The sequence below is a fragment of the Vipera ursinii genome (genome assembly GCF_947247035.1).
Source record: "Vipera ursinii genome assembly, chromosome: 2".
Taxonomy (NCBI): domain Eukaryota; kingdom Metazoa; phylum Chordata; class Lepidosauria; order Squamata; family Viperidae; genus Vipera; species Vipera ursinii.
This window is the reverse complement of record NC_139513.1, coordinates 178,844,385-178,867,612: the sequence shown is the minus strand read 5'-3', so window position 1 is coordinate 178,867,612 and position 23,228 is coordinate 178,844,385. Positions and strand designations below refer to the sequence as shown.

At 41.7% G+C, this 23,228-nt stretch overlaps 1 protein-coding gene across 3 annotated transcripts in view; it reads left to right on the top strand.

Moving 5' to 3' along the window:
* The window catches only part of LDLR (low density lipoprotein receptor), a 35,545-nt gene extending 18,785 nt beyond the window's left edge, over positions 1-16,760 (top strand). For all 3 annotated transcript variants that reach the window (XM_083354675.1, XM_083354677.1, XM_083354676.1), the window contains 12 exons: positions 3,922-4,041; positions 4,564-4,689; positions 4,838-5,009; positions 6,224-6,451; positions 7,291-7,409; positions 8,511-8,650; positions 9,427-9,568; positions 9,729-9,881; positions 9,997-10,194; positions 10,927-11,004; positions 11,261-11,418; positions 13,275-16,760. In XM_083354675.1, coding sequence (XP_083210801.1) covers positions 3,922-4,041; positions 4,564-4,689; positions 4,838-5,009; positions 6,224-6,451; positions 7,291-7,409; positions 8,511-8,650; positions 9,427-9,568; positions 9,729-9,881; positions 9,997-10,194; positions 10,927-11,004; positions 11,261-11,418; positions 13,275-13,310 — 1,670 coding nt within the window. In that variant the 3' untranslated portion in view covers positions 13,311-16,760. The remainder of the gene's footprint in view (positions 1-3,921; positions 4,042-4,563; positions 4,690-4,837; positions 5,010-6,223; positions 6,452-7,290; positions 7,410-8,510; positions 8,651-9,426; positions 9,569-9,728; positions 9,882-9,996; positions 10,195-10,926; positions 11,005-11,260; positions 11,419-13,274) is intronic.
* The last annotated feature ends 6,468 nt before the right edge of the window (positions 16,761-23,228 follow it).

The following is a 23,228-nucleotide window of genomic DNA, read 5'->3' as shown; positions in this document are numbered from 1 at the left end:
AGCATCCAGGAAGAAGGCATTGGAAAACCAGTATTTTCATATTTTTACATATATATATGACTGACCATATAAGACTGGTGAGAGAAGTGTTAAACTATTTAATGCCAAACTTTATGTCAAATTGTCAAATTCACCAAACCTGATTAGATTATCTTGGCTATAGAATTTCCAATGAGGGCATTGAAATGGACCCAGCCAAAGTGAAAGCTATAATTGAATGGCAACCCCCAAAGACTCGCAAACAATTCCAGAGCTTCCTAGGGTTTGCCAACTTCTACCATCAATTTATTCCCTCTTTTGCCGAGATTGCTCTACCCCTTACAGAACTACTCAAAATGGGTAAGGGAGGGGGGAAACCACGACCGGGCCAACCACTAGCATGGACTATGAGTTGTCAAACAGCTTTTGAGAATTTAAAAAGACTATTTGCTGCTGAGCCAGTTCTTAAGCACCCCTGCCCAGGGGAACCCTTTGTAATCCAAGCTGACGCCAGCGACATTGCAGTCGGAGCTGTATTAGTGCAAAAGAACAAAAGTGGAATCCTACAAACCTGTGCCTACACCTCCAAAAAATTCACTGAAAGCAAGAGGAGATGGGCAATCTGGGAGCAGGAGGCCTTCGCCATTAGGTGGAGCCTGTTAAACTGGTGACACTAGAGGGGAGCAAGGTGCCATTTGAAGTATGGACAGATCACAAAAACAGAGAGGCACTGAAGACCCCCCGCAAACTGTCCCCAAAACAAGTGCGGTGGGCACAGTACTTTAACTTCTTAGCTGATGCGCTGTCCCGATTGCCCCAGTACTAAAGCGAATACAAAGAGGACAACGAGGCAATTAACCCCAGTTCATAACCTGCGGCACAACTCACACCTCACAGAACCCCTAATCCTGATGACCCGGGAGTGAATAAGATAAAACGAGAGCTCCTCACCAATCAATGATTCAAAGATCAAACCTCCCTAACATGCAGGGATGGTTTGGCATACAAGGGGGGGGGGAGAAACTGTATCTACCTGAAACCCCTTCGTCTCAATGCTCTCAAACACAGCCATGATGTAAAACAGACTGGACACTTCGGATATTTAAAAACTCTACACCTCATCCGCCAGCAATTTTGTTGGCCAAGGCTAAAACGAGATGTAGAAAACTATGTTAGGAGTTGTATTGTATGTGCCACAATTAAAAGAATTCCAGCGAAAACCCCTGGGCTACTGCGGCTGGTGGCAGACCCTTCTCAGCTGTGGACTTTATTGTAGATCTACCCGAAAGTAGAGGAAATACTGTCATCTGGACTGTGATAGACCTGTTTTCAAAGCAGGCTCATTTTATCGCCTGCAAAGGACTCCCATCTGCCCAATGACTGACTAAACTTCCTGAAACATATCTACCGACTACACGGCGCCCCTAAGCGAATAATTTCGGATAAAGGAGTGCAGTTCACAGCAAAATTTTGGAGGAATTTCCTTAAATTAATTGGATCATCTCAAGACGTAACATCTGCTTTTCATCCAGCTACCAATGGGGCTGCAGAATCCGCTAACAAAATGGTGGAGCAATATCTCAGATGCTGTTTCCTACCAACAGACAAACTGGATTGACCTCCTCCCTTTCACCGAGGTGGCCTACAATAATTCTGTTCACAGCAGCACTGGCTACATGCCTTTCAGAGTAGACACAGGTAAAGAGTTCAGTCCAATGCCTGAATACTCTCAGTTGCCCTCCGCTAGTTGCCCTCCGCTTCCCAGACACTTGATCAATGGGTGAGGGGTGGGGAAGAAGTTTGGAGAAACACAAAAAGGCATTAAAAAGACTTCTGAGACTTATAAAAAAACAGGGTGATAAAAAGAGGGCTCCCCAAAGAACATTCCAAGTTGGGGAAAAGGTTTACCTGTCAACTAAATACTTACACCTCAAGTTACCCAGCAAGAAATTAGGACCGAAATTCTTGGGGCCTTTCCCCATCGTAAGGATCATTAACTCCGTCACAGTATAATTAAAACTCCCTTGGCTTTTAGGGAAAGTTCACCCTGTCTTCCTTTGCAGCCTACTGAAACCTTTTCGGGCCTCCGCCTTAAGACCACCCCCTAAGAAGGCACCCAGGCCCCTCGTAGTAGCGGGTCAGAGAGACAATGAAGTGAAAAGGATTCCTGACTAGAATCTTTAAAGGGGAATTGCAGTACCTAGTACAATGGAAGGGGTGCTCACTGTCTGAAGCTACTTGGGTGAAATCTAGCGATGTGAAGGCTGAGGGACTCATCAAAAAGTTTCATGAAATAAACCCCAGCAAACCAAAAGCCAGCTCCTAACTTGTATTTGTTTACATTACAGGATCTGTTCTTTTTGTATGGGGGGGGGGCGGATGTCAACACTGCAAACATTGGATGTTTTTGCTCCGACAATATAAGAGGCAGCCTTTTTCTTTAAACTGCTTGCTCTGAATATAAAGAAGTTGGGGGGAGGAGTATGCTAATCGGATGTATAAGATAAGAATGGCGTGCAAGATAACAAAAGTGAAGCTTGCGTTTTGGGCTAATTAGAGAATGTGATTAATGACGTGTAATTAAGGGAGGGAGTTGTGCATGATAATGATGGGTTTAGGGGAGGAGATTTCAAATTCTGGCATCCATCCATGAGTGCCGATGCTTCGCTCTCATTATTATAGACTTTTAGAAAAACTGCCTGAATGTTGTTTGAACTGTCTCATTAATCCGAACCATGACACCATGGGAGGCCTGGCACAGGAACACATTACAGCACCTCCCAAGCTCATACGTGACTACCAAACCCTCCCCTATCCCAAAGCACTCCTTGCACAGATTCCTACCCCAATCGATCCCACACGCTTGGTCTTCTTCATGGCTTACTCCAGTTTTCCTTTTTGCCCAGCCTTCTAATACAGAAGCCTCGTAGTACTATCTCCAAAGTGAGGGCCATTTTGGGAATGGCCACAATTCTCAGATCTCAAGAACTACAGCTACCTCCAAAATGGTACCCACTTCCAGGATAACTCCATGTAATCTCTATATAGGAAGGCAATCCTTGGAAAAGGTAACGGTGTGACAGGAGGCCAAAGGGTATGGGACCTAGTGGGGAGGGAAGCAGGCTCAAGGCCTGTGGGACCCAGACAGATGGATGACAGGCCCAAGGCACCCAGCAGGATGGGATGGGGGGTAAGATAGGCTGCAGGAGCTGCAGTGTCTCTACAATCAGTCTAAGGGTGAGTAGATTCTCAAGCACTCACATTTTGTTCTTGTGACCATGCAGTGGCCATAACTTCAGATACAGGTCGTAAGTCTCTTCGTTCAGTACCATCGTAATTTTGAACACAAATGATCATAAGTCGAGGACTACTTGTACCCACAATGGAGGAATCATTGGTGAAAATGATAATGATAGACCTTGCTGAAATGGTTAAACTTGTCTGCTCTGATCAGTGAAAAGACAGTATCTACATTTATTCCTGACTGAAAACCCCCCTTACTGATATTTTGCATGAAAAAGGAAAAAAAATGAAATTTACACTTTATTGTTTTAAAGATTAGACATGTTATAGAAAGAGGAGGTAAACTTCTAAATGTACTTATCAGTGTTGTAAAGAAAATCAGAAATTACTTCTTTATATCTTTTTTTCTATTTTTCTGTTGCCCTTCTAGCTTTCTTTTCATTTTTTCCCCTATTTTTTCTTTTTATTACTTTATATTAATTCATATTATTTTGTCTTTTTTTAAAAAAAAAAACCATTAATAAAATTGTATTAATTAAAAGGAAATTCAAATTGCTTAGGAGATCTCTTTGTAAATGTATCCTTAGGTAAAATTTTGCAGAATGTTAAAGGTTTGCAGAAATTTGAAAAGATTAAAAGAACTTCAAGGTTGTTTCTCTGAGATCAGTTCCATAATATACTCTCTTGCTGTCTTTCCAGGAACTAATGAATGTTTGGCTAATAAGGGGGGTTGTTCCCATATATGTAATGACCTCAAAATTGGATATGAATGTTTATGCCCTGAAGGCTTCCAGCTGATTGACCAAAGAAAATGTGAAGGTAAGGAGGTCCTGACATTCAATTTTCTGTAAGAAGCATTTGACTTAATGCTAGTTTTCCCAACTTTTTAGCCTCTGGATATGTTGTTAATCCTCATCTCTAGCAAGCATTGATAACGATGATGAACAGATTTTTAAATTAACATTTCAGAGATGAGAATTTATACCTGATGAAGAATCTATGGAGATTCGCAGTCATCCAAGTCATGTTTGTCCCAAAGGTGCTTTTTCAAGAGACAACTGGACTTTCTTGTTTTTCTTTAAAGACATTTCACTTCTCATCCAAAAAGCTTCTTCAGCTCTGACTGGATGATGGGGAATGGAAGGATTTAGATTCCTTTATATTTATATTATATGCAAGGAATATAAATCTTTCTGTTCCACAGTCAGAGCTGAAGAAGCAAACCTTGATATCATGGGAAATACCCTTGCTTTCACAAAGCACATAAAGTCTTTTTCAACAAAAAATTGACCACAGAAATGACCTATTTGAATGCTTAGCAACATCATCTTGACTTTGTAGATATTGATGAATGTCTCAACCCTGATGCCTGTAGTCAAGTCTGTGTGAACCTGAAAGGAAGCTATAAATGTGAATGTAAAGAAGGATATCAACTTGATCCAACTACCAAAGCTTGCAAAGCAATTGGTAAGTCTGGATTCTGTCTGTGTAGAGTACTGGTAAAAACGTTTGGAAAACCTTTGACTGTTTTGTTTATGTGTATGTGTAAGGGGGAGAGATGTTTTTGGATTAATGGCCCTGGAGTTCAAGTGTCCCCATTCTTCTTCCTTTACAGGCACCATTCCTTACCTCTTTTTTACCAATCGTCATGAGGTCAGAAAAATGACATTGGACCGCAGCGAGTACATAAATCTGATCCCCCATCTTAAAGAAGCAATCGCCTTAGATATGGAAATCAACAATAATAAAATCTACTGGTCTGACAGCTTTCACAAGAAAATATACAGGTGAGTTAGCTGGAGCATGCATGCTGCTTTTGTGATTATTGAGTGAACCAACATAGTGAAGAAGCAGAATTTTCCTGGGAAAGGCAAATGATTCACCAGCATTCAAAAAAGATTCTGTGAACAGATTTGTGAGTTGATATCTTGGAAAATTACACTTCCCTGGGTGCAGGGAAGGCAGGTTGAGATCTCCTAACAATTTATGGAACTCTACTGTCACCTCTACTGTATAATTAGGTTGAATGACTCTCCCACTCCTAATCCGCTGCAGAGCAGGAAGAAACAGTACCCTTCAAGCAAGCCCTATTGCCTCTGCGGACTCACTTGCACAAATATGGTTCTTCATCTGTTGTGTGCCAAGTGGTGCCTCTTGATGCCAGCAGAGTTTCATGGATGTCCTTCTCGGGACTGTAGCTGGTGCCAAAGCTGAAACCTAGCTAGGCAGGATCTTTGCCATCTAGTGTCAAATCCCAAACACCCCAGGTGACTTGGCAAGTTTTCCTCAGCCACCTCAGTAATCCCATTTCCATCCATTCACCCTATTCTTACTAGAGACAGAAGGACACAAGGAATGCCTAACGCTGGCTCTCACCCAAGGTGTAGCCCTTCAGGCCCCCACCCAAAGTTCAGAGGGCCTTGATATTCTTATATAAGGAACAAATGCAAGGGAGACAATGATAGGATCCATTGTTATTGCCCCAAATCACATTCTCACAAATCCAGTGTGTGTTAAAAAGTACATGCAGCAAGGAGTTAACTTGTCCTAAAATACTTTCCCCTTAACTCTGATGTCACAGAGAAGAATCTATATTCTAAAGCATGTCCTGTGCTAGTTGCTACCAATCTAAATCTCTTTTTTTCAACACAAAATCTTTGGAAGTCCCCACCAGCTTCCACTGCTGTCTGTTGATGCTCAGACATCAAGACATTAGGAAGACAGACAAAATAGCAACCAGGGATTTTACCATGGATCAAGTAACTAAATAAAGAGGGTTACTGTTAAGAAGCAGGTGTTTTGAGTCTAATGAATACTGTTTTTATCAGGCTAGTTAAGCTTTCTTGACTGATTAGCAGAGTTCAGTATTAGTTATTTTTGAATTATTGCTTGCAAGTATATGAAAAATTAATGCTATTTGCCCACTAATTCTGCACCCATCAAATTCTGCCATTGTGCAGCCTTTATTTCAGTGAGTCTTTTCTGTTTGTTTTCCACACAGTACCCCAATTGATAAGGCTGGCAACCATTCCCACCATACCACTGTGATTAGTAGTGACATCAAAGTTCCAGATGGCCTCGCTGTTGACTGGGTGCATCACAATATTTACTGGACTGACTCAGGCCTAGGCACCATCTCTGTGGCCAGCAATGAAGGCTTAAAGAGGAAGACTCTGATCAAGGAAGTTGGTGCCAAACCACGGGCCATTGTGGTGGATCCAGTCCATGGGTATGAGTCTTCCTTTAATATTTATTGTTGGAGAAAATGAAAGACCTTCTCTGTGGGAACATAGTGTAGAAATAGCATCAAGAATTATTAACGAGGAGAGCTTGTGGCTTAATAGGAAAAAGGACATAGTTTGCATGGGGAAGATCCTAGACCAGACATGTCAAACACAAGGCCCGAGGGCCGGATCCGGCCCATGAAGTGGTTTCATGTGGCCTGCGAAGCCATCCTGGAAACAGTGAGGGAACGGCCCCCACTGCCTTGGCCTTGGCCCAGAGACCCTCAGATCTGTCCCACTCCTGTCCAGGCCACCATAGGCACCCTTGATGCGAATGATGTAGAGTTGGCCATGCCCACCCAGTAGGCTATACGCACTTTAGCCACGCCCACCCTGGCCATACCCACCCAGCCCCCTGAGGGCAACTGCAATGCTGAAGCGGCCCTCAATGAAATTGAGTTTGACACCCCTGTCCTAGACTAAGCCCCTGGCATCTTCACTAGATTCTGGGGAAAGTCCTACTTAGAAACCTAGGCAACCATTTTATATATAGTCCGTAGACCAATTCAGCAGTCTATATAAAGTAGCTAGTTACATCCTAGATCTGAAAATTTAGGACAGCACAACCTGGCTATTATTTCCTCTTGTGATATTTCAAGTGTTAGAATTGTGGAAGCAGAAAAAACTATTGGGAGAAGCAGAAAGGCTTGGCAGACTAGAGAAAGGAAGTATTGGGGTATGGATTTAGGATGTTGATGAATTTTGCAGCTGTGGATGAGTTGGTTTAAATGGACGTCTAGCTTTAATTGTCCTTTTCTTTCTCCCTTTCTCCTCTCCTTGGTAGGTTCATGTACTGGACTGACTGGGGGATGTCTGCTAAAATTGCCAAAAGTGGTCTGAATGGAGTGGATAGTTTTCCCTTGGTGAAAGAAGGCATTCAATGGCCTAATGGAATAGCATTAGGTATGTCCTGCATAGCTGAGAACAATGCCACTTCGGAAGATGATACGCTTCTGTTCATTTATATCTAAAGAGAGAGACACTTACTTCTGAGTTTTCTGTTGCTTATCTCCTGTTCTTTGTTCCCTTCCCTGGCAGTCATTTGCCTCACTAGAGAAGCATAATACAGTTTTGTAAGCTCTTCCCCCATTACTAGGGACGTGGGGGCTCAGTGGGTTAGGACGCTGAGCATGTCGATCAGAAGGTCGGCAGTTTGGCGGGTCGAATTCTGAGTGCCGCATAACAGAGTGAGCGCCTGTTACTCGTCCCAGCTTCTGCCAACCTAGCAGTTCGAAAGCACGTGAAAATGCAAGTAGAAAAATAGGGACCACTCCGGTGGGAAGGTAACAGCGTTCCGTGCGCCTTTGGCGTCCAGTCATGCCAGCCACATGACCACGGAGACGTCCTCGGACAAGTGCTGACTCTTCGGCTTTGAAATGGAGATGACCACCGGCCCCTAGAGTTGGAAACGACTAGCATGCATGTGCGGGGGAACCTTTACCTTTTACCCCCATTACTATATTGGATAGTTTTGGGTTGTACGCAAGCAAGGCTATCATGCAGCTCAGGACATGGCTGGACAAGGCTTAACTCAGAGAATCTGCTATTTCTAATGGATTCATAGTTGTTTTCCATTATTTGCTTGAAGAGCAAACATGACATGGTTCCCTTTTTCTATTTTGGAGCATAATTCCAGTAATCCTTGAGTTTAGATTTATCCAAACCATATGAAGAGAGTCAAGTTTTTCCTTGTGGATGAGCTTTGAGGGCAGATTTTTCAGTAGCAGTATGGAAGTGGGAATAGCTTCCTGGAAGTTGTTTGGGTCAAAGTATTCCTGATATCCAAAGCAGACTTTAAGGGAGACAAAGGTCAGAAACTGACCTTTGAAATAAATGAGCAATTCAGCAGTCTGACCTGGAAATTTTGGGTTCCCAAAAAGATTGCCTCATTTGACTCATTTTCTATCTAGACTGGTATGGCTTGATGGAGGTTTTTTTTTTCTTTGTGTTGGAACAGAATGTGTAGGATTTTGCTCTATATCATTTTAACATCTTTTGTACTAGATCTGGTTACCCATCGCCTTTATTGGGTAGACTCCAAATATCATTCGGTCTCTAGTATTGATGTGAATGGGGGAAACAGAAGGACTATCCTTGTGGATGAAGAGATGTTGGCTCACCCTTTTGGCATCGCAGTATTTGAGGTATTGTAGATTGCTAACATAGTTCTGAATCTTTGGCAATACCAAACAGTGATGCAGTGTTGCTTGAATAAGACTCTTGCCCTGAGATGGAATTAACTGTAATATCTTTTTCCTGGTTTATAATCAAAAGAGCCATTATCCCACCATCAGATCAGTACAGGTGATGGGACAGAAATAGTAATTGTAAGTCCCAGACCAATTTAAATAGATACAACCCATCCTTTTGCAGAAATATTTAAAAAGTTACTAGCATTTCTAAAAGCCAATAAATAGATTATAAAATTATAAAGAACAAATAGAAAAATTGGCAGTGGAAATTCTAATTTTATGCATCTGGAGTGCACTTGGGGAAGGCTGTCAAATTGTGAAAAGCATGGATTTCTGGATAAAAATCTAGACCAGATTTAACTCTCCAGATATTAATGAATTGCAACTCCCATCAGCATGAAGAGTAGGGGAGGGATGTTTGACAATTCATTAGTATCTTTATATTCACAGAACTCCTTGCTTACACCTTTGATGCAAACAAAATAAATATCGTGATTGAAACCAACTTTCTATTGCATTTAAAGCTTGCTTTAAAAACTGAAGCAATTTATTCACATGCTAGAAGCAGCCAATTTATCAGCAAACCTTAGACTCTTTAATTTCCCCCTCTCCCCCATTACTGAATGAATTCACCTTTTGCCTTGGGAAACTGCAGTGGCTGCATATCTTTGAAGAGTGAAATACAATTAATCCACAAAATTCACTGTCCAAATTAACCCCTTATCCAGGATAAAGTATTCTGGACAGATGTCTTAAATGAAGCCATCTTTAGTGCCAACCGCCGAACCGGCTCAGATATTGTCAAAGTGGCAGACAATCTCTTTTCACCGGATGATATGACACTGTTTCATTCTGTGCGGCAACCAAAAGGTAAGATGCCTCTTCTCTTTTCTTAGTTTAAGTCTATAAGAACCAGCCTTTGTTAGTTATTTGGATCACTGCCTAAAAACCGATAACTTTTTTTTTATAAATATCACCCATTTAGCTTGTGAAATCTTCTCTGAAAGAAAAAGGCTTGTCTCTCTTCCAGGTACAAATTGGTGTGAGAAGAATGGCATTTCCAATGGAGGCTGCCAGTACCTCTGCCTTCCCGCTCCCCAAATCACTCTCCACTCCGCCAAGTACACTTGTGCCTGTCCTGACAACATGTACCTGGACACCAACATGAGAAGCTGCTCCCAAGGTACAGAGGCCAAAAGGACAAAGCCAGGGCCCTTGTATAGCGTATGGAGGAAATTGCAAAGGAATAATGCTTCCTTTCATGGCAATATTGAAAAGTAGTTTTTTCTACCATTCAGATCCTGTTATACCCAATACCCCAACTGTGGCTGCTACAACAGTGCACTCTGCTAAGATCTCACCTACAGCATGGCTACTATCTACAAGTAGGACTCCAACCCAGAGAACTGAGCATCTGCCTGCAAATGTGCTGAATAATGTTGATACCATCATCCCAGAACATAGCACTCACGAGATGGTCACTCTGTCCCAGCAAGGTGAGAGGCTTCTCTTTCATCCAGGGATTCTGGATATAATCCCTTTACCTTCCAGTGCAAAGTCAGTTATTATTATTTACTACCATTTGCCAGGCAATTGAGTGGCAGCCATTGAAAAGATGCAAAAAAATCTATCCTGAAAATAAAACATTGGTTCCATCTTGTTAAAAATCTGTTCCATACATTAGTTAAAGGTAGTCTGTTGTAGTCTTAGAATAAGATCTCAGAAGTGAAAGTGAAAATGACGTGATGGCTCAGTGGGTTAGGACGCTGAGCTTGTCGATCAGAAGGCCGGCAGTTTGGCAGGTCGAATCCTGAGTGCCGCGTAGCAGAGTGAGCGCCTGTTACTCGTCCCAGCTTCTGTCAACCTAGCAGTTTGAAAGCACGTAAAAATGCAAGTAGAAAAATAGGGACCACTACGGTGGGAAGGTAACAGCGTTTCATGCGCCTTTGGCGTCTAGTCATGCCGGCCACATGACCACGGAGACGTCCTCAGACAAGCGCTGGCTCTTCGGCTTTGAAACAGAGATGAGCGGGGGAACCTTTAGTGAAAGTATAGGGTTAGAATTTGCCTAACCCTGAGTGGAGAAAGTTTGGCATGAATCTGTTCTGCAACTGAAGGAGGCTTAAAAATGGAGGACAGGTGATCGTCCTCTTCCCTTTCCATAGAAATTCAGCACATACCATGTTGGAGGAGTTAACTTTAGCCTCTCGTGTCTTTTCCCTCCACAGTTCAAAATGGCATTGCCGCAGAAACAGATGGGACAGAACGGAGGGGTCCATCAGCACTAGCTATCGTTCTACCTCTGGGTAAGTTTCCCATTTCAGAAGAAGTCCCTGCTTGGGGGCAGGAGGAGAGAAAGATGTTCTAACTCACAATGGTTAATATCTTTAATAATGGCCATTGCAAAGAATAAGCATTTTACTCAGAATGCATATTAACGAAATTACTAATTATTATTTCATCTGCATTTTTTACATGTATAATTTGTATGTTCCTTGTTCTAAGCCATTGTGGTGTATTGCTTGAAATGATATGTCTTATTGGGGGTGGGTTTCATTTCAGCACTGATTAGTTTAGTCTCTTTTGGGACTTTCCTTATTTGGAAGAACTGGCGTCTCAAGAACATCAACAGTATCAATTTTGATAACCCCGTTTATCAGAAGACAACTGAGGATGAAATTCATATCTGTCGGAGCCAGGAAGGCTATACATACCCATCGGTAAGCTAAGGTTCAAGATAATAAGCTAAAAGCTTCCACAAGGCACACTGGGCTATATTTCAGAATTACTGCCAAGATAGATAGCTTCCTTCACTTGCTTTACAAGTCATCCTTGACCTATAATGGCAACGTGGGGGGAGGGAGCGGAATTGCTGCTGCTATGCAATGTGGTTGTAAAGTGCAACCACTTCGCTTAATGTCTGCAATCTGAGCAGTCTCAGTTGCCATCATTAAGTGAATGCCCTGGTCTTTAGGTAAGGCAGACATCTCAACAGATTGCAGCAGCTTGCAATCTTCCCTGCCTGTTTCCCCACTGATTTTCTGGGAAACGCCAGCAGGGAAGATTGCAAATGGTAATCGTGTCATTGCAAGGTGCTTGGCAACATCATAATTGTGAACAAGTTGCAGAGTACCAGACTGCAATCACAGGGGCACTGCAGTAGCCTAATTTTGGAGACTGAAGTCCCTTTGTTCAGCACTTTGAACAGTTGCAGAACAACTGGTTGTAAATCAAAGATTACTGGTACTATTGCTAACCCAGCTTGATTCCTTAGCCCTTTAGTCTCATGGGCACAGAAAATGCCTTCAGTAAAAAAAAAAAAATTATTTTTAATTCCATTTATATCCTGCCCTTCTCCGAAGACTCAGGGCGGCTTACAAGCTTAGCAGTAGCCTTCATTCTATGTATATGCCTGCTTATTAGGGCTTTCACACACACCCCAAGCGGCATTATTACAAAGTCAGCTTAATTGCCCCCAACAATCTGGGTCCTCATTTTACCTACCTCGGAAGGATGGAAGGCTGAGTCAACCTTGAGCCTGGTGGGATGCGAACCTGCACTAATTGCAGGCAGCTGGTGTTACTTAAGGAGGCATTAGCCCACTGCTCCACCAAGGCTTAAATTTTGCTTAAATTGGACGGTAGAAACTTAACTTTCCAGTTTATTCAAGTTTCTTTCTTAACAAAAAGAAGTTCATATTAGTTACCTAGAATTTAGATGTTTCACATCCATGGCATATACAGAATATAAATGGAATGTCTAGTAGCTCTTAATCCTTTAAACAAGTACAAATGTTTTATCAAATAGATACCTTTATTTTTTTAGAGTTGCACAAGTTGGCCCCTTGATACTAAAAAGAATCTTTTAAAAAGTAACTTTAAGTGCAGCCTAAAAGTTTGCAAGGTCAAACTGTTACATTAATTCAAAAAAATTTAGCTTTACCAGTTGTCTTTTATAGCATGCCCTCCACTGCCAATACCCCATTGATTTCTCTTTTTAGAAATATGGGAGTAAAGCAAACAGCTTTGGTTCCTAACTATCCTTACTGAAGGCAGATGAAATTTATTCAGAGGAACTATTAGTTTGCTCTAAATGATGAATTAACTACATTACTGTAATACATTTACATTAAGGTTTTGGTTTGCTAAAAAAGTAATTTCATGAAGGTTCAGGAGAAATGCCAGGATGCCCAGGCCTTGGAAGCTGGTGTTCAGTTCCCTAACTTGGTTTCATACCTTTCCTATAGTCCAGTGTTCCATAAAATAGAAAATACTTTGCTTCCGAAGTGCTTAGCATCTCTTTTGAACTGTCAATCATTGTCCTACATTTATGAATCTATAGCTTTCCAAAGTTGAAGCAGTTCTTAAGATTTCTGGAAAGTTGAGTAAAATGGATGAAATTGCAGGACTTAGTCTGTCCTCTACCATTAAAGATAGCAGAGAAAATGCCTATATAAATACTTGGCTGGCAAAGCTCACTTGGCTGCCAAATTAAGATTTGACACCAAGATTTTCTGAACCCATCCCATTTTACATACCTCATTGGGTTTTTTTCTTATTCCACATCTTTCTTTTAGAGGCAAATGGTCAGTCTAGAAGATGATGCAGCATGAAACTGCCTCTACACCTCAAGTGCCTCTCTCAGGACTTTGCTGTTTATTTTATGGGAAGAAGAACACAAATGGCCTGGCTTCAGTTCTCTCCCAGACATCCAATACTACTTCCTGAGTGACTTGATGGATTGTTTCCACTTTCCTTTATTTGTTTAAGAAGGGGGGCATTTTTCAGCTGCCAGTTTCACAGGACATTGAAAAATTGATGGCATTGTTGGGTTTTTATGTTTTTTTTTTCTATATTTATTGTTGTGCCCAGTGCTAACAGGACACTGGTGCCTCTGATATGCTTTGGGTCTCCTTAATTTGACATGCTAAGAATATTTCTAAGTGTGGAAAACAGGGATTCAACAAAGAGAAGTTCTTTTCTGGATGCAAATTTGGGTGTGATGGATTCTTCCTGTGGTCTAGAGATCTTTATGCCCCAATATTTTACACATGGTGAGCCTGGAAAAGTTGAGAATCTGAATCTAATTTGAGATACAAAGCCAAAGTCACCTAATCCACATTTTAGATCCCTCCCTGCTTCCCAAACTAGGCCAGAGAAGTTTTGAAAATGGATCGCATCATCCATGTTGTCAACAAAAAACACTGACTTTTATTTTCTAACTCCAAAGGAAAAAGCTCAAGGTATTGGATCCTGTTGTGAAATCTCTCTGTTGGTTCAGGGTTGCCTGTTTTCTTCCAGCTTTCCCTGCCCAACCTACCACGCACTTTTTTTTTTGGTTTTGTTTGTGATCTACATGGCCTGTAATCTTGTATAACAATATTTGCACTTGATTGTTTTCCTTGCCTCTCTGGTCACCTGTGCCCAGAAAGTAAGAGGGTGGAAAAAAACTAAACCAATGACGCAAACAGGCTGACTTGTGGGGGATGTGGTTGCATTTGCTTGGTGCTAAGTTTCTTGTGCCTTTAGTGCAGATTAGAAGAAGAAAAAAGGGCAATAGATTGTGCTGGCCAAAAAACAGGAATCGGAAGCCATTTTTTTTTCATATTCTGTCTCGAGTCACTGCTGCACTGTTGCCTTAATGCTGCATTTCGCTTCAGTATTACCTGTTTATACTTGTATCCCTTCCCTTCCTAAAGGAAATGTTTTTTATACTGGGAAGGAGATGCACAATGGATTCCCCCTTTCCCACTAAGTTGTAGCCCAGAATCAGTTTCATGTAGAGTAGAAAGAACCTATCCTAGATATGTCATTTTCTATAGTTGAAGGCAGTGTCTGTCACATATTCTGACATGGGCTAAAACTAAGCGTATTTGCTGTTTGGCAATTGAATTTTCTGAAAGGGTAAACAAATGATATCCTGACTACTTGCTACTTTTAAAATACTGGTATTGATACTTATAGAGAATTAGGATATAAATATAAAAGAACTGCTATTTATGTGACCTTTCTCATTCCATCTCAGAAACAGAAATTACTTGTGCATCATGTTTCCCTACAATAATCTAGCAATCATTAGCTAGAATAACAAGTGACAATTTTTTGCTCTTGGCCTGGCACTTCTAATTCCCTTCCCTTTGAAAGGAAAAGCACTAAATGCAAGGAGGGAGCCTTCAGACCTTTTGTCCTAAAGCTGTGAAAGATGCCAACCTCTTTCGTGTAGTATGGAGTGTGTAAATAATGTATGTGGTCTATGTTAAGGTATAGATTTCCTTTGCACAAAAGTTGCCTTGTCTATTTGTACATATGTTCATAAATACACGACCTATTTATTTATATGTTTATATTATCGAGGTTGATAATTGGCCTTTTTTTCTGTTGCACCTCACATTGCAATGTCTTTTTCCTTCTTTTCCCTTCCACAAAAACTGTGTTTAGTGTGTGCACATAATGTGTGTATGATGTAAGTGTTGCCCCTATTTGAAGTAAGCCTGACAGGGTGAACACAATACAGTACACAACATAGGCATTTGTGGAAGTATACTTTTCAAAGAACACAAGATCTATTGCTATTTCACATAGTTTGGACCTCCCTTAGACTGATGATTTGAGTCACAGATTATTTTTGTTCTCCTACTAGTGCTCTGAATAGCCACTTGGTAGTGAGGAACTGATACCAAAATGAATAGTTAACTCTCTTCTGCAACATTTATGAATCTAGTTAACTTAGAAGAGGTATATTTCCCTTAGATTTAATTGCTGACAGCATTTTCATAACAAGCAACGCCACTGATGTTTTTGTTATTGTGCTCTGTTGCCCAGTTTCTTCTGGGTTAGCAAGAATTGACTACAGCTGGAGGAAGCTGGGAATCTATTGTTTTTGGTCCTGGCGCCTTTTGATGTTGCACTGTGAATTTGTAAACTTTCAATTCTGCATCACTGTATTAGAATTGCATGTGAGTGAAAAGTGAGGGTCAACCAAAGTTTCTAATGATCAATAATTATAGAAGGTTCTGTTTCTACATCTTCAAAAAAGGACAGAAAATATAATGTAATAACTTAGGGGCCTTAAATAAACTTTGAATGTTTTTTAGGGTGTTAAACATCATCATAGAGGCATTTGCTGAAATCAGTTACTCTGATAAATTGTTTTAAAGGAAAAAAATCACAAGGTTGATGAAATGGGTGCGTCCGGTGAGAAGCTCTTCTCTTGGAGTGCTAAACAACTGCGTTAATATTTTAACCTCTACCAAAGTAATTGGTTATTAACATGACAATCCTTGTGAAAAGTCTCACCAATTGAAGGCTGAACCCTCAAAACATTATAGGCATGTTCAATGGGTTTTCTTGATTTAGTTGGGTTCCAAAATCTGTAATTTTCTACACACATCAATGATGTCCTCCTGTGGACAAAAATCTAGATTTTGGAAGTATGTCACTTTTTTTCCTACATCAGTCTAGAAATCTGTTCTAATACTTCTCATGCATCTGTGTAACTCTCCCAAGCTGAATAGAACCTTAGGGTGAAACTGTGTTCTCATTTTATGAAACTAGAATCTTTTCAGCCTACAGCTCATGAGCCAGTCACTTAACAAACTTGTTCTGATCCCTGGAATTCAGTTAGATTTCAGGATGTTTGTTAAATCTCAGTGCGTTTCTCAAGTTGGTAAGCAGAAAAACCTGTGGAAGATAGTTGAGAATGGGTGGGATGCTGAAGAGAATTGCCAGCCTTTGCTTTGTTCACTTGCCTCTGGTGTGGTGGAAGGTTGAAGAATGACTTGGAATGCAGTGGATGGCAGGGTTCTCTCTTCATGCTTGCATGAGTTGATGTTATTGCCTTCCTGGTTGAAGCAAAGGAAATCCAGGTTGTTATTTTAATTGGATAGATAAACTGGTTTTACATGTAAACTTCTGACAAGTAAATTGTACCTTTACAGATTCACTGAGCTTTATTTTTTTAAATATTAAACATGCCTCTCCTAAAATTTATGAGGTATTTCCCCACATATTGAATGAATTTAATAAATATTTAAATACTCTGAAAGTGTTACATGTTTCTTACTCAATTTCAGTAAAATTGTTGACCTGGGGGAGGAGTGCTTTGTACAGTTGACATTCCCAGAAAAAGAAACTCCTAGGACATGATTTTACCTAGAGTGTAATAGTTTACTGAAAATTTACATTGGCACAGAAGAAGCAATACCAGCTCTGGTTTTCCTGCTCAAAAACTTAAACAATAGATTCCCTCGCCCCCACCCACCGGGTGTTCACATTGTCCAATAGTAATACTTCTTGTTATGAGAAAAGTCCACTTCTTTATCTAGCACCTTGGCACTCCTGCAGGCTCTCAAAGAGACTTCAGTTGCTTAGATACTATCCCTCCCACTTTTGCATTCCATTCCACAATCTTGTCAAGCTATGAGCAAGGGAGAAAATATAGGTGAAAGGGTGAATCAGTCTTGACATGCCAACCCCTTTGGAAGAAAGGTAGACCTAGAATAAGAATAAAACATATACATTATTACATACAACCCAACTACTGCTACGTTCCTTAATGGGGCTGTTGAAGATAACTAATGTGAAAGTTCTTAACTAATGTCATTGCCCTAACATCAGGGGCAGCCACTCACCATCTGCTAACGGGTTGCCTTTTCACAGTACTAGGTACTGTAATTTTACCTTGTGATATCTGGAGTTGAGAATCTTTTTAATCTCTGGTCGGCCACCTCCTCCAATACCTGAGGGGCTTGGGACAGCATCGTTCTCAGCCCCTGGCCTCTCTACACATGCCAAGGGAGATGTGCCATCCCTGTCAGACAGCCCCAGTCCCACTCCTCCTCCAAACCAGGCTCTGATGGGGCCGTGACAGGTATTTTGTGCAAATTATGTGTCAGTGATTTGGTGCTCAGCTCTTCTGTCACTACCTTTCATATGCAACTGCTAATGTCAGCTCTGATAAATCTTCAAATCCTTCCTATCCAGCAGACTTCTGCCTTCATTCCATTCCCTAATGGGAATGGTTCGCCTGATGACGAACCTTTTAGAGACTGAGTGCCCAAACTGCAACCCAAAACCCACTTATCTATTGCCAGGTGCTGGGTGGGCATGGCCCACTGGGTGGGCATGGCTACGGTGGGCATGGCAGACTGGGTGAGTGTGTCCAGCATGGGCGTGCCCACCTCGATGTTGCTCCTGGGGAGCGATGCCTATGGGAGTTCTTTTTTTATTTCTATTTAAATATATATATATATTCTATTGTAAGTTTCCCCAAACCTCACCATGTGGATTGCATACAAATATTATATAATTGGTAAATAAAGGTAGAACATATGTTAAATATACATCAAATGATAATATGCTTCCCTACAAAGTCATTTCTTGCTCAATGACAGACCAAGGAGTTAACTCGGAAAGGCAAGAGGAAAATCTAGAAGAGATCTGTGCAACTTGTAGAAGAGAAAGGCCCACACTGATAAATTAAAAATCTTTGTGGTCTGCAAAGAATGCTGGTGGGCTAATCAATGATTTGGTGACTAGAGGAGCATCTACAGTGTTGGAGCTCATGGTCAACATGACTTTAAGGGCAGTGGTGGTGATTTTATTCCTTTTTTAAAAAAAGTCTGCTCTGTCCAAGGGTGCTTGGTAGGCTAGATGTACAGGCCTGGTCTAGAATTTATTTTGGAGCATTCAACTATCTAGAACAGGCATGTCAAACTCATTTTGTTTGAGGCAACTTCTTATAAAAGAATTGCCATTAATTTGTTTTAATAAAATAATTTAAATCAATTTTTCACTTGATTTCAAATTAAATGAATTATATTGGTTGACAATGAGATATTTTTTTTAGTACAATTGCCAAATGCAATAAACTGGTTTTAGGTGTATGTTACTAGAAGGAAAAACCAATCCCTACTGCGTTACTGATCCCAGAGAAGCATTTGCATGTATGCAGGTATCCTTAGGGTGCCATAGTTATGGATGAGAAATATTGGTTGCAAAGTTGGCATTTCTGGATGTAATACAGATATTTTGGACTTATTTTTGTTTCTTTGCATGTTTGATATTTTTAAAAAGGCATATGCTACTGACTACGCTTATGCACATATGTAACATCTTTTGCTAGGATACATGATCACTGCTTGTCAACAACAACAACTTTATTGATTAGCCCTTGGGCCATATCAAAGTGCAAAGTTCCAGCAACAAACCGTCACCAAAACTTGATAAAAGCAATCCAAAATGGAATTTGATAAAATACAATTTAAAATGGAATTAAAATAAAATACAATTTAAGATGAAATAGTAATAAAATACAAATTTAACATATAGATAAAATATGATAACATTATATTTCGGAGTCACCCTTGCAATCAGTCCCACATATGCAGATCTTAACCGGATCATTTTGTTTAAATACTGTGCTACGTTAAATGTTATTTTCAAGTTCTGACCGGTCATAAGATAAGTTATTTTGATATGGGGATCCCAATGGGTCATTCATTTGGTATATAGACCAAGATACCTGTCTCTCACCCTCTTATACAGACAACAGTCAAATAGGATGTGAGCCAGGTCCTCTACCTCTGCCGCTCCGCAAATGCAGAGACACTCATTGTATGGTATAGCATGAAATCTCCCATATCTGACCATTGTATCAAGCTGTTCGAATCTCGCTCTCGTAAATATCTCCCTAAGATGTTTTGGGAGTTGTAACTTCAAATAACTGTCCACTTGAAAAGTACATTTGTATTTACTCAGCCATTTCAAGTTACCCACCTTACTAAGGATAGCTATATCAGTTTGTGCTTCTATATCCTTAATTCTTTCGGCAACTCTTTTTTTTAGATTGTTCTCCTGTTATGCAAGAAACAGGAAGGCCACAGCTTCTTACAAAATTTGTTAGTTTGGTGATCCAGGGGATTTGTGATTGTAGTTTTATTTGCTCTAGTAGGCATAATTTGGGGAGTCTATCAGTCTCCATTTCATTAACTTTGCACCAGTAGTTATAACCTCTAATTTTAGATAATGCCTGAATTGTATGAATTCCCAATTCAGCTCTAACTGCTGCAGCAGATGTTCTTGGATCTACACCCAAAATACATCTCAGATGCTGGGACTGTGTTTGTTCTAAAACTGTGGTTGAATAAAGACCCCAAATTTCTGCTCCATACAAGAGCATTGTCGCAATCTTAGCCTTATAAACCTTGAGTAATGGAGCTAGGGACCCTTGGTAACTATGGTTCTTTAGTTTGAGCAATAAATTCAAACGGGCTTTTGCTCTAAATGTACTCCGTTGATGATGGCAGGCCCAAGATCCAGTCTTGGAAAAAGTTACTCCCAAATATACAAAGGTATTAACCTGCTCAATTGGTTCACCATCTAATTGCCACTTATGTCTCTGATGGATTCTTCCAAACACCATTATTTTCGATTTGGATTTGCTAATGATTAGGGAGTTATCCTGGCAATAAGAGCTGAATCTTCTTAATAGCCTACGTCAGGGGTGTCAAACTCAATTTCATTGAGGGCCACATCAGCATTACGGTTGCCCTCAGGGGGCCGGGAGAGCGTGGCCAGGTGGGCGTGGCCAGGTGGGCGTGGCCAGCTCAATGCTGCTCACTCAGCACAGCTTACTCAATGAAAGAAAGTTGGCAGCAGTGCCCCTGAGGGGCAGGCAGGGTGGCAAAAACAGTTTTTAGCGCTCAGCTCTACTATACCAGCAAATCAAGCAATCACACCAGGGTTACCCTTGTAGGTAGGTGCACTTGAAGCAGGCAGAGTGCCACTCAACCTGGTTCCCAGAGGGCCAACTTCCCCCTTCGGCCTCGAGTCCCCCGAAAAAGCCTAGTGGGGTGGGGCCGGATATTGGCTCATTTGCAGGCACCCCGATGAGCATTGCATAGCCGTAAGATAGGTAGTCCTCGTTTAGCAACAGTACAGTTACAACAGTGGTGACAAAGTAACTTTGCAGCCAATCCTTGCATTTAGAACTTTTTCAGGTTTGTGTGGCAAATGGCAGCTGAAGTAAGAACCTAAGTCAGTTGCAGTTTCACTGAGTGACTGCATTGCTTAACAACCAAGTGGCTGGTCCCAATTGTGGTCGGTAAATGAGAACTACCTGTATTTCTATGTCCTTTTTGGTGTGGTAGAGGGCTTCAAATTCAGGAAACCTTCCTAAAAAGGACCAGAGACTTACTTTCCCCAGGCTAGGAGTGCCCCTGAAGTACACACACTTGAACAGCAATTCAACACATAATCACACTTCTGTACCCATGCCAGCTTTTCAAAACCACACCGGCAGCAGGGGATCCCACTTCAGTTTCCATTTTACAGCTTTACCCTGTGCAGCAGAAACCCAGCACCTGCAAAATTACCCGTAACACAGCCTGGAATTAAAGGATTCTGCCCTCGGCAGTGATAGGTAGGCAGTTGAAGCAATCAGTGAAGGTCTTCCATAATTTTATGTTATACCGCTGTTTACCACAAATCTTGAGTGGGGCTTCTAGTTCCAACAAAATGGGCTGGCTCAGGAAGATCTCTCGTGACTTCAGGCATATGCCCAGAATCTCATTTTCTGTGAGCTGAACATTCTTGCCTGGATGTGATCCTTGCACTTCAAGCACCCAGCACAGGAGCCCATGCGTGAAAGAAGCCCGGCAGAGGAGCTGGAGCGGCTCCACTGCTGGGGGCACCTCTTGGCCGGGCCTTGCAGGATCTGGGCTGGGCGCCTCTGCTCGCCCTCAGCAGCGCCCGGCAAAGTAGCTCGCATGCGAAACAAGCCCGGCAGAGGAGCCGGAGTGGCGAGCAGAGGCGCCCGGCTTGGATCCTGGAAGGCCCCAGCCAAGACGCGCCCCCAGCAGTGGAGCCGCTCCGGCTCCTCTGCCAGGCTTCTTTCACACAAGGGCTCCTCTGCCGGGCTTGTTTTGCGTGCGAGCTACCGTATTTTTCGGACCATAAGACGCACCTGACCATAAGACGCACCCAGATTTTAGAGCAGGAAAACAAGAAAAAAAATATTCTGAACCAAATAGTACCAGTATACTAAAACAGGGCTTTTCAACCTTTTCATCCATTGTACCACTTTTAGGACAAGGCAATGTCACCCAGCAACGTGTCAAAAACTTAACCCCCCCTAAAAAAGGAAAAAAAAAGATAAAGTACAGGTAGTCCTCGACTTACAATGATTCACTTAGTGACCGTTCAAAGTTACGACACTGAAAAAGTGACTTATGACCATTTTTCACACTTATGACTGTTGCAGCATCCCCAGGGTCATGTGATTTACATTCGGATGCTTGGCAATCGATTCATATTTATGATGGTCATATTGTTCCAGGGTCATGTGATCGCCTTTTGCAACCTTCTGAGAAGCAAAGTTAGTGAGGAAACCAGATTCACCTAACAATCATGTTACTAATTTAATTTCTCTCTCTCCTTCTCTTTCTCTCCCTCTCTCCCCCTCCCTCTTTCTTTCTCCTCTCCTTCTTTCTCTCTCTCCCTTTCCTTCTTTCCCTATTTTTCTCTTTCCCTCTATTTCTCCCTCTTTCTCTCTCTCCGTTTCCCTCCCTTTTTCTCCTTCTCCCTCTCTATTTTTCTCTTTCCCTCTATTTCTCCCTCTTCCTCTATTTCCCTCCCTCTTTCTTTCTCCTTGTCTCTCTCTCCCTTTCTTTCTGTCCCTCTTTCTCTCTCCCTCTATTTCCCTCCCTTTCTCCTTCTCTCTCTCCCTCATTCCCTCTATTTCTCCCTCTTCCTCTATTTCCCTCCCTCTTTCTTTCTCCTTGTCTCTCTCTCCCTTTCTTTCTCTCCCTCTTTCTCTCTCCCTCTATTTCCCTCCCTTTCTCCTTCTCTCTCTCCCTCTCTCTCTCCCTCTCTTTCCCTCTATTTCTCCCTCTTCCTCTATTTCCCTCCCTCTTTCTTTCTCCTTGTCTCTCTCTCCCTTTCTTTCTCTCCCTCTTTCTCTCCCTCTATTTCGCTCCCTTTCTTTCTGCTTCTCTCTCTCCCTTTCTCTCCCTCTCTATTTTTCTTTCCCTCTATTTCTCCCTCTTCCTCTATTTCCCTCCCTCTTTCTTTCTCCTTCTCTCTCTCCCTCTTTCCCTCTCTCCCTCTATTTCCCTCCCTTTCTTTCTGCTTCTCTCTCTCCCTCTTTCTCTCCCTCTCTATTTTTCTCTTTCCCTCTATTTCTCCCTCTTCCTCTATTTCCCTCCCTCTTTCTTTCTCCTTCTCTCTCTCCCTTTCTTTCTCTCCCTCTTTCCCTCTCCCTCTTTCCCTCTCTCCCTCTATTTCCCTCCCTTTCTTTCTGCTTCTCTCTCTCCCTCTTTCTCTCCCTCTCTATTTTTCTCTTTCCCTCTATTTCTCCCTCTTCCTCTATTTCCCTCCCTCTTTCTTTCTCCTTCTCTCTCTCCCTTTCTTTCTCTCCCTCTTTCTCTCTCCCTCTATTTCCCTCCCTTTCTCCTTCTCTCTCTCCCTCTTTATTTTTCTCTTTCCCTCTATTTCTCCCTCTTCCTCTATTTCCCTCCCTCTTTCTTTCTCCT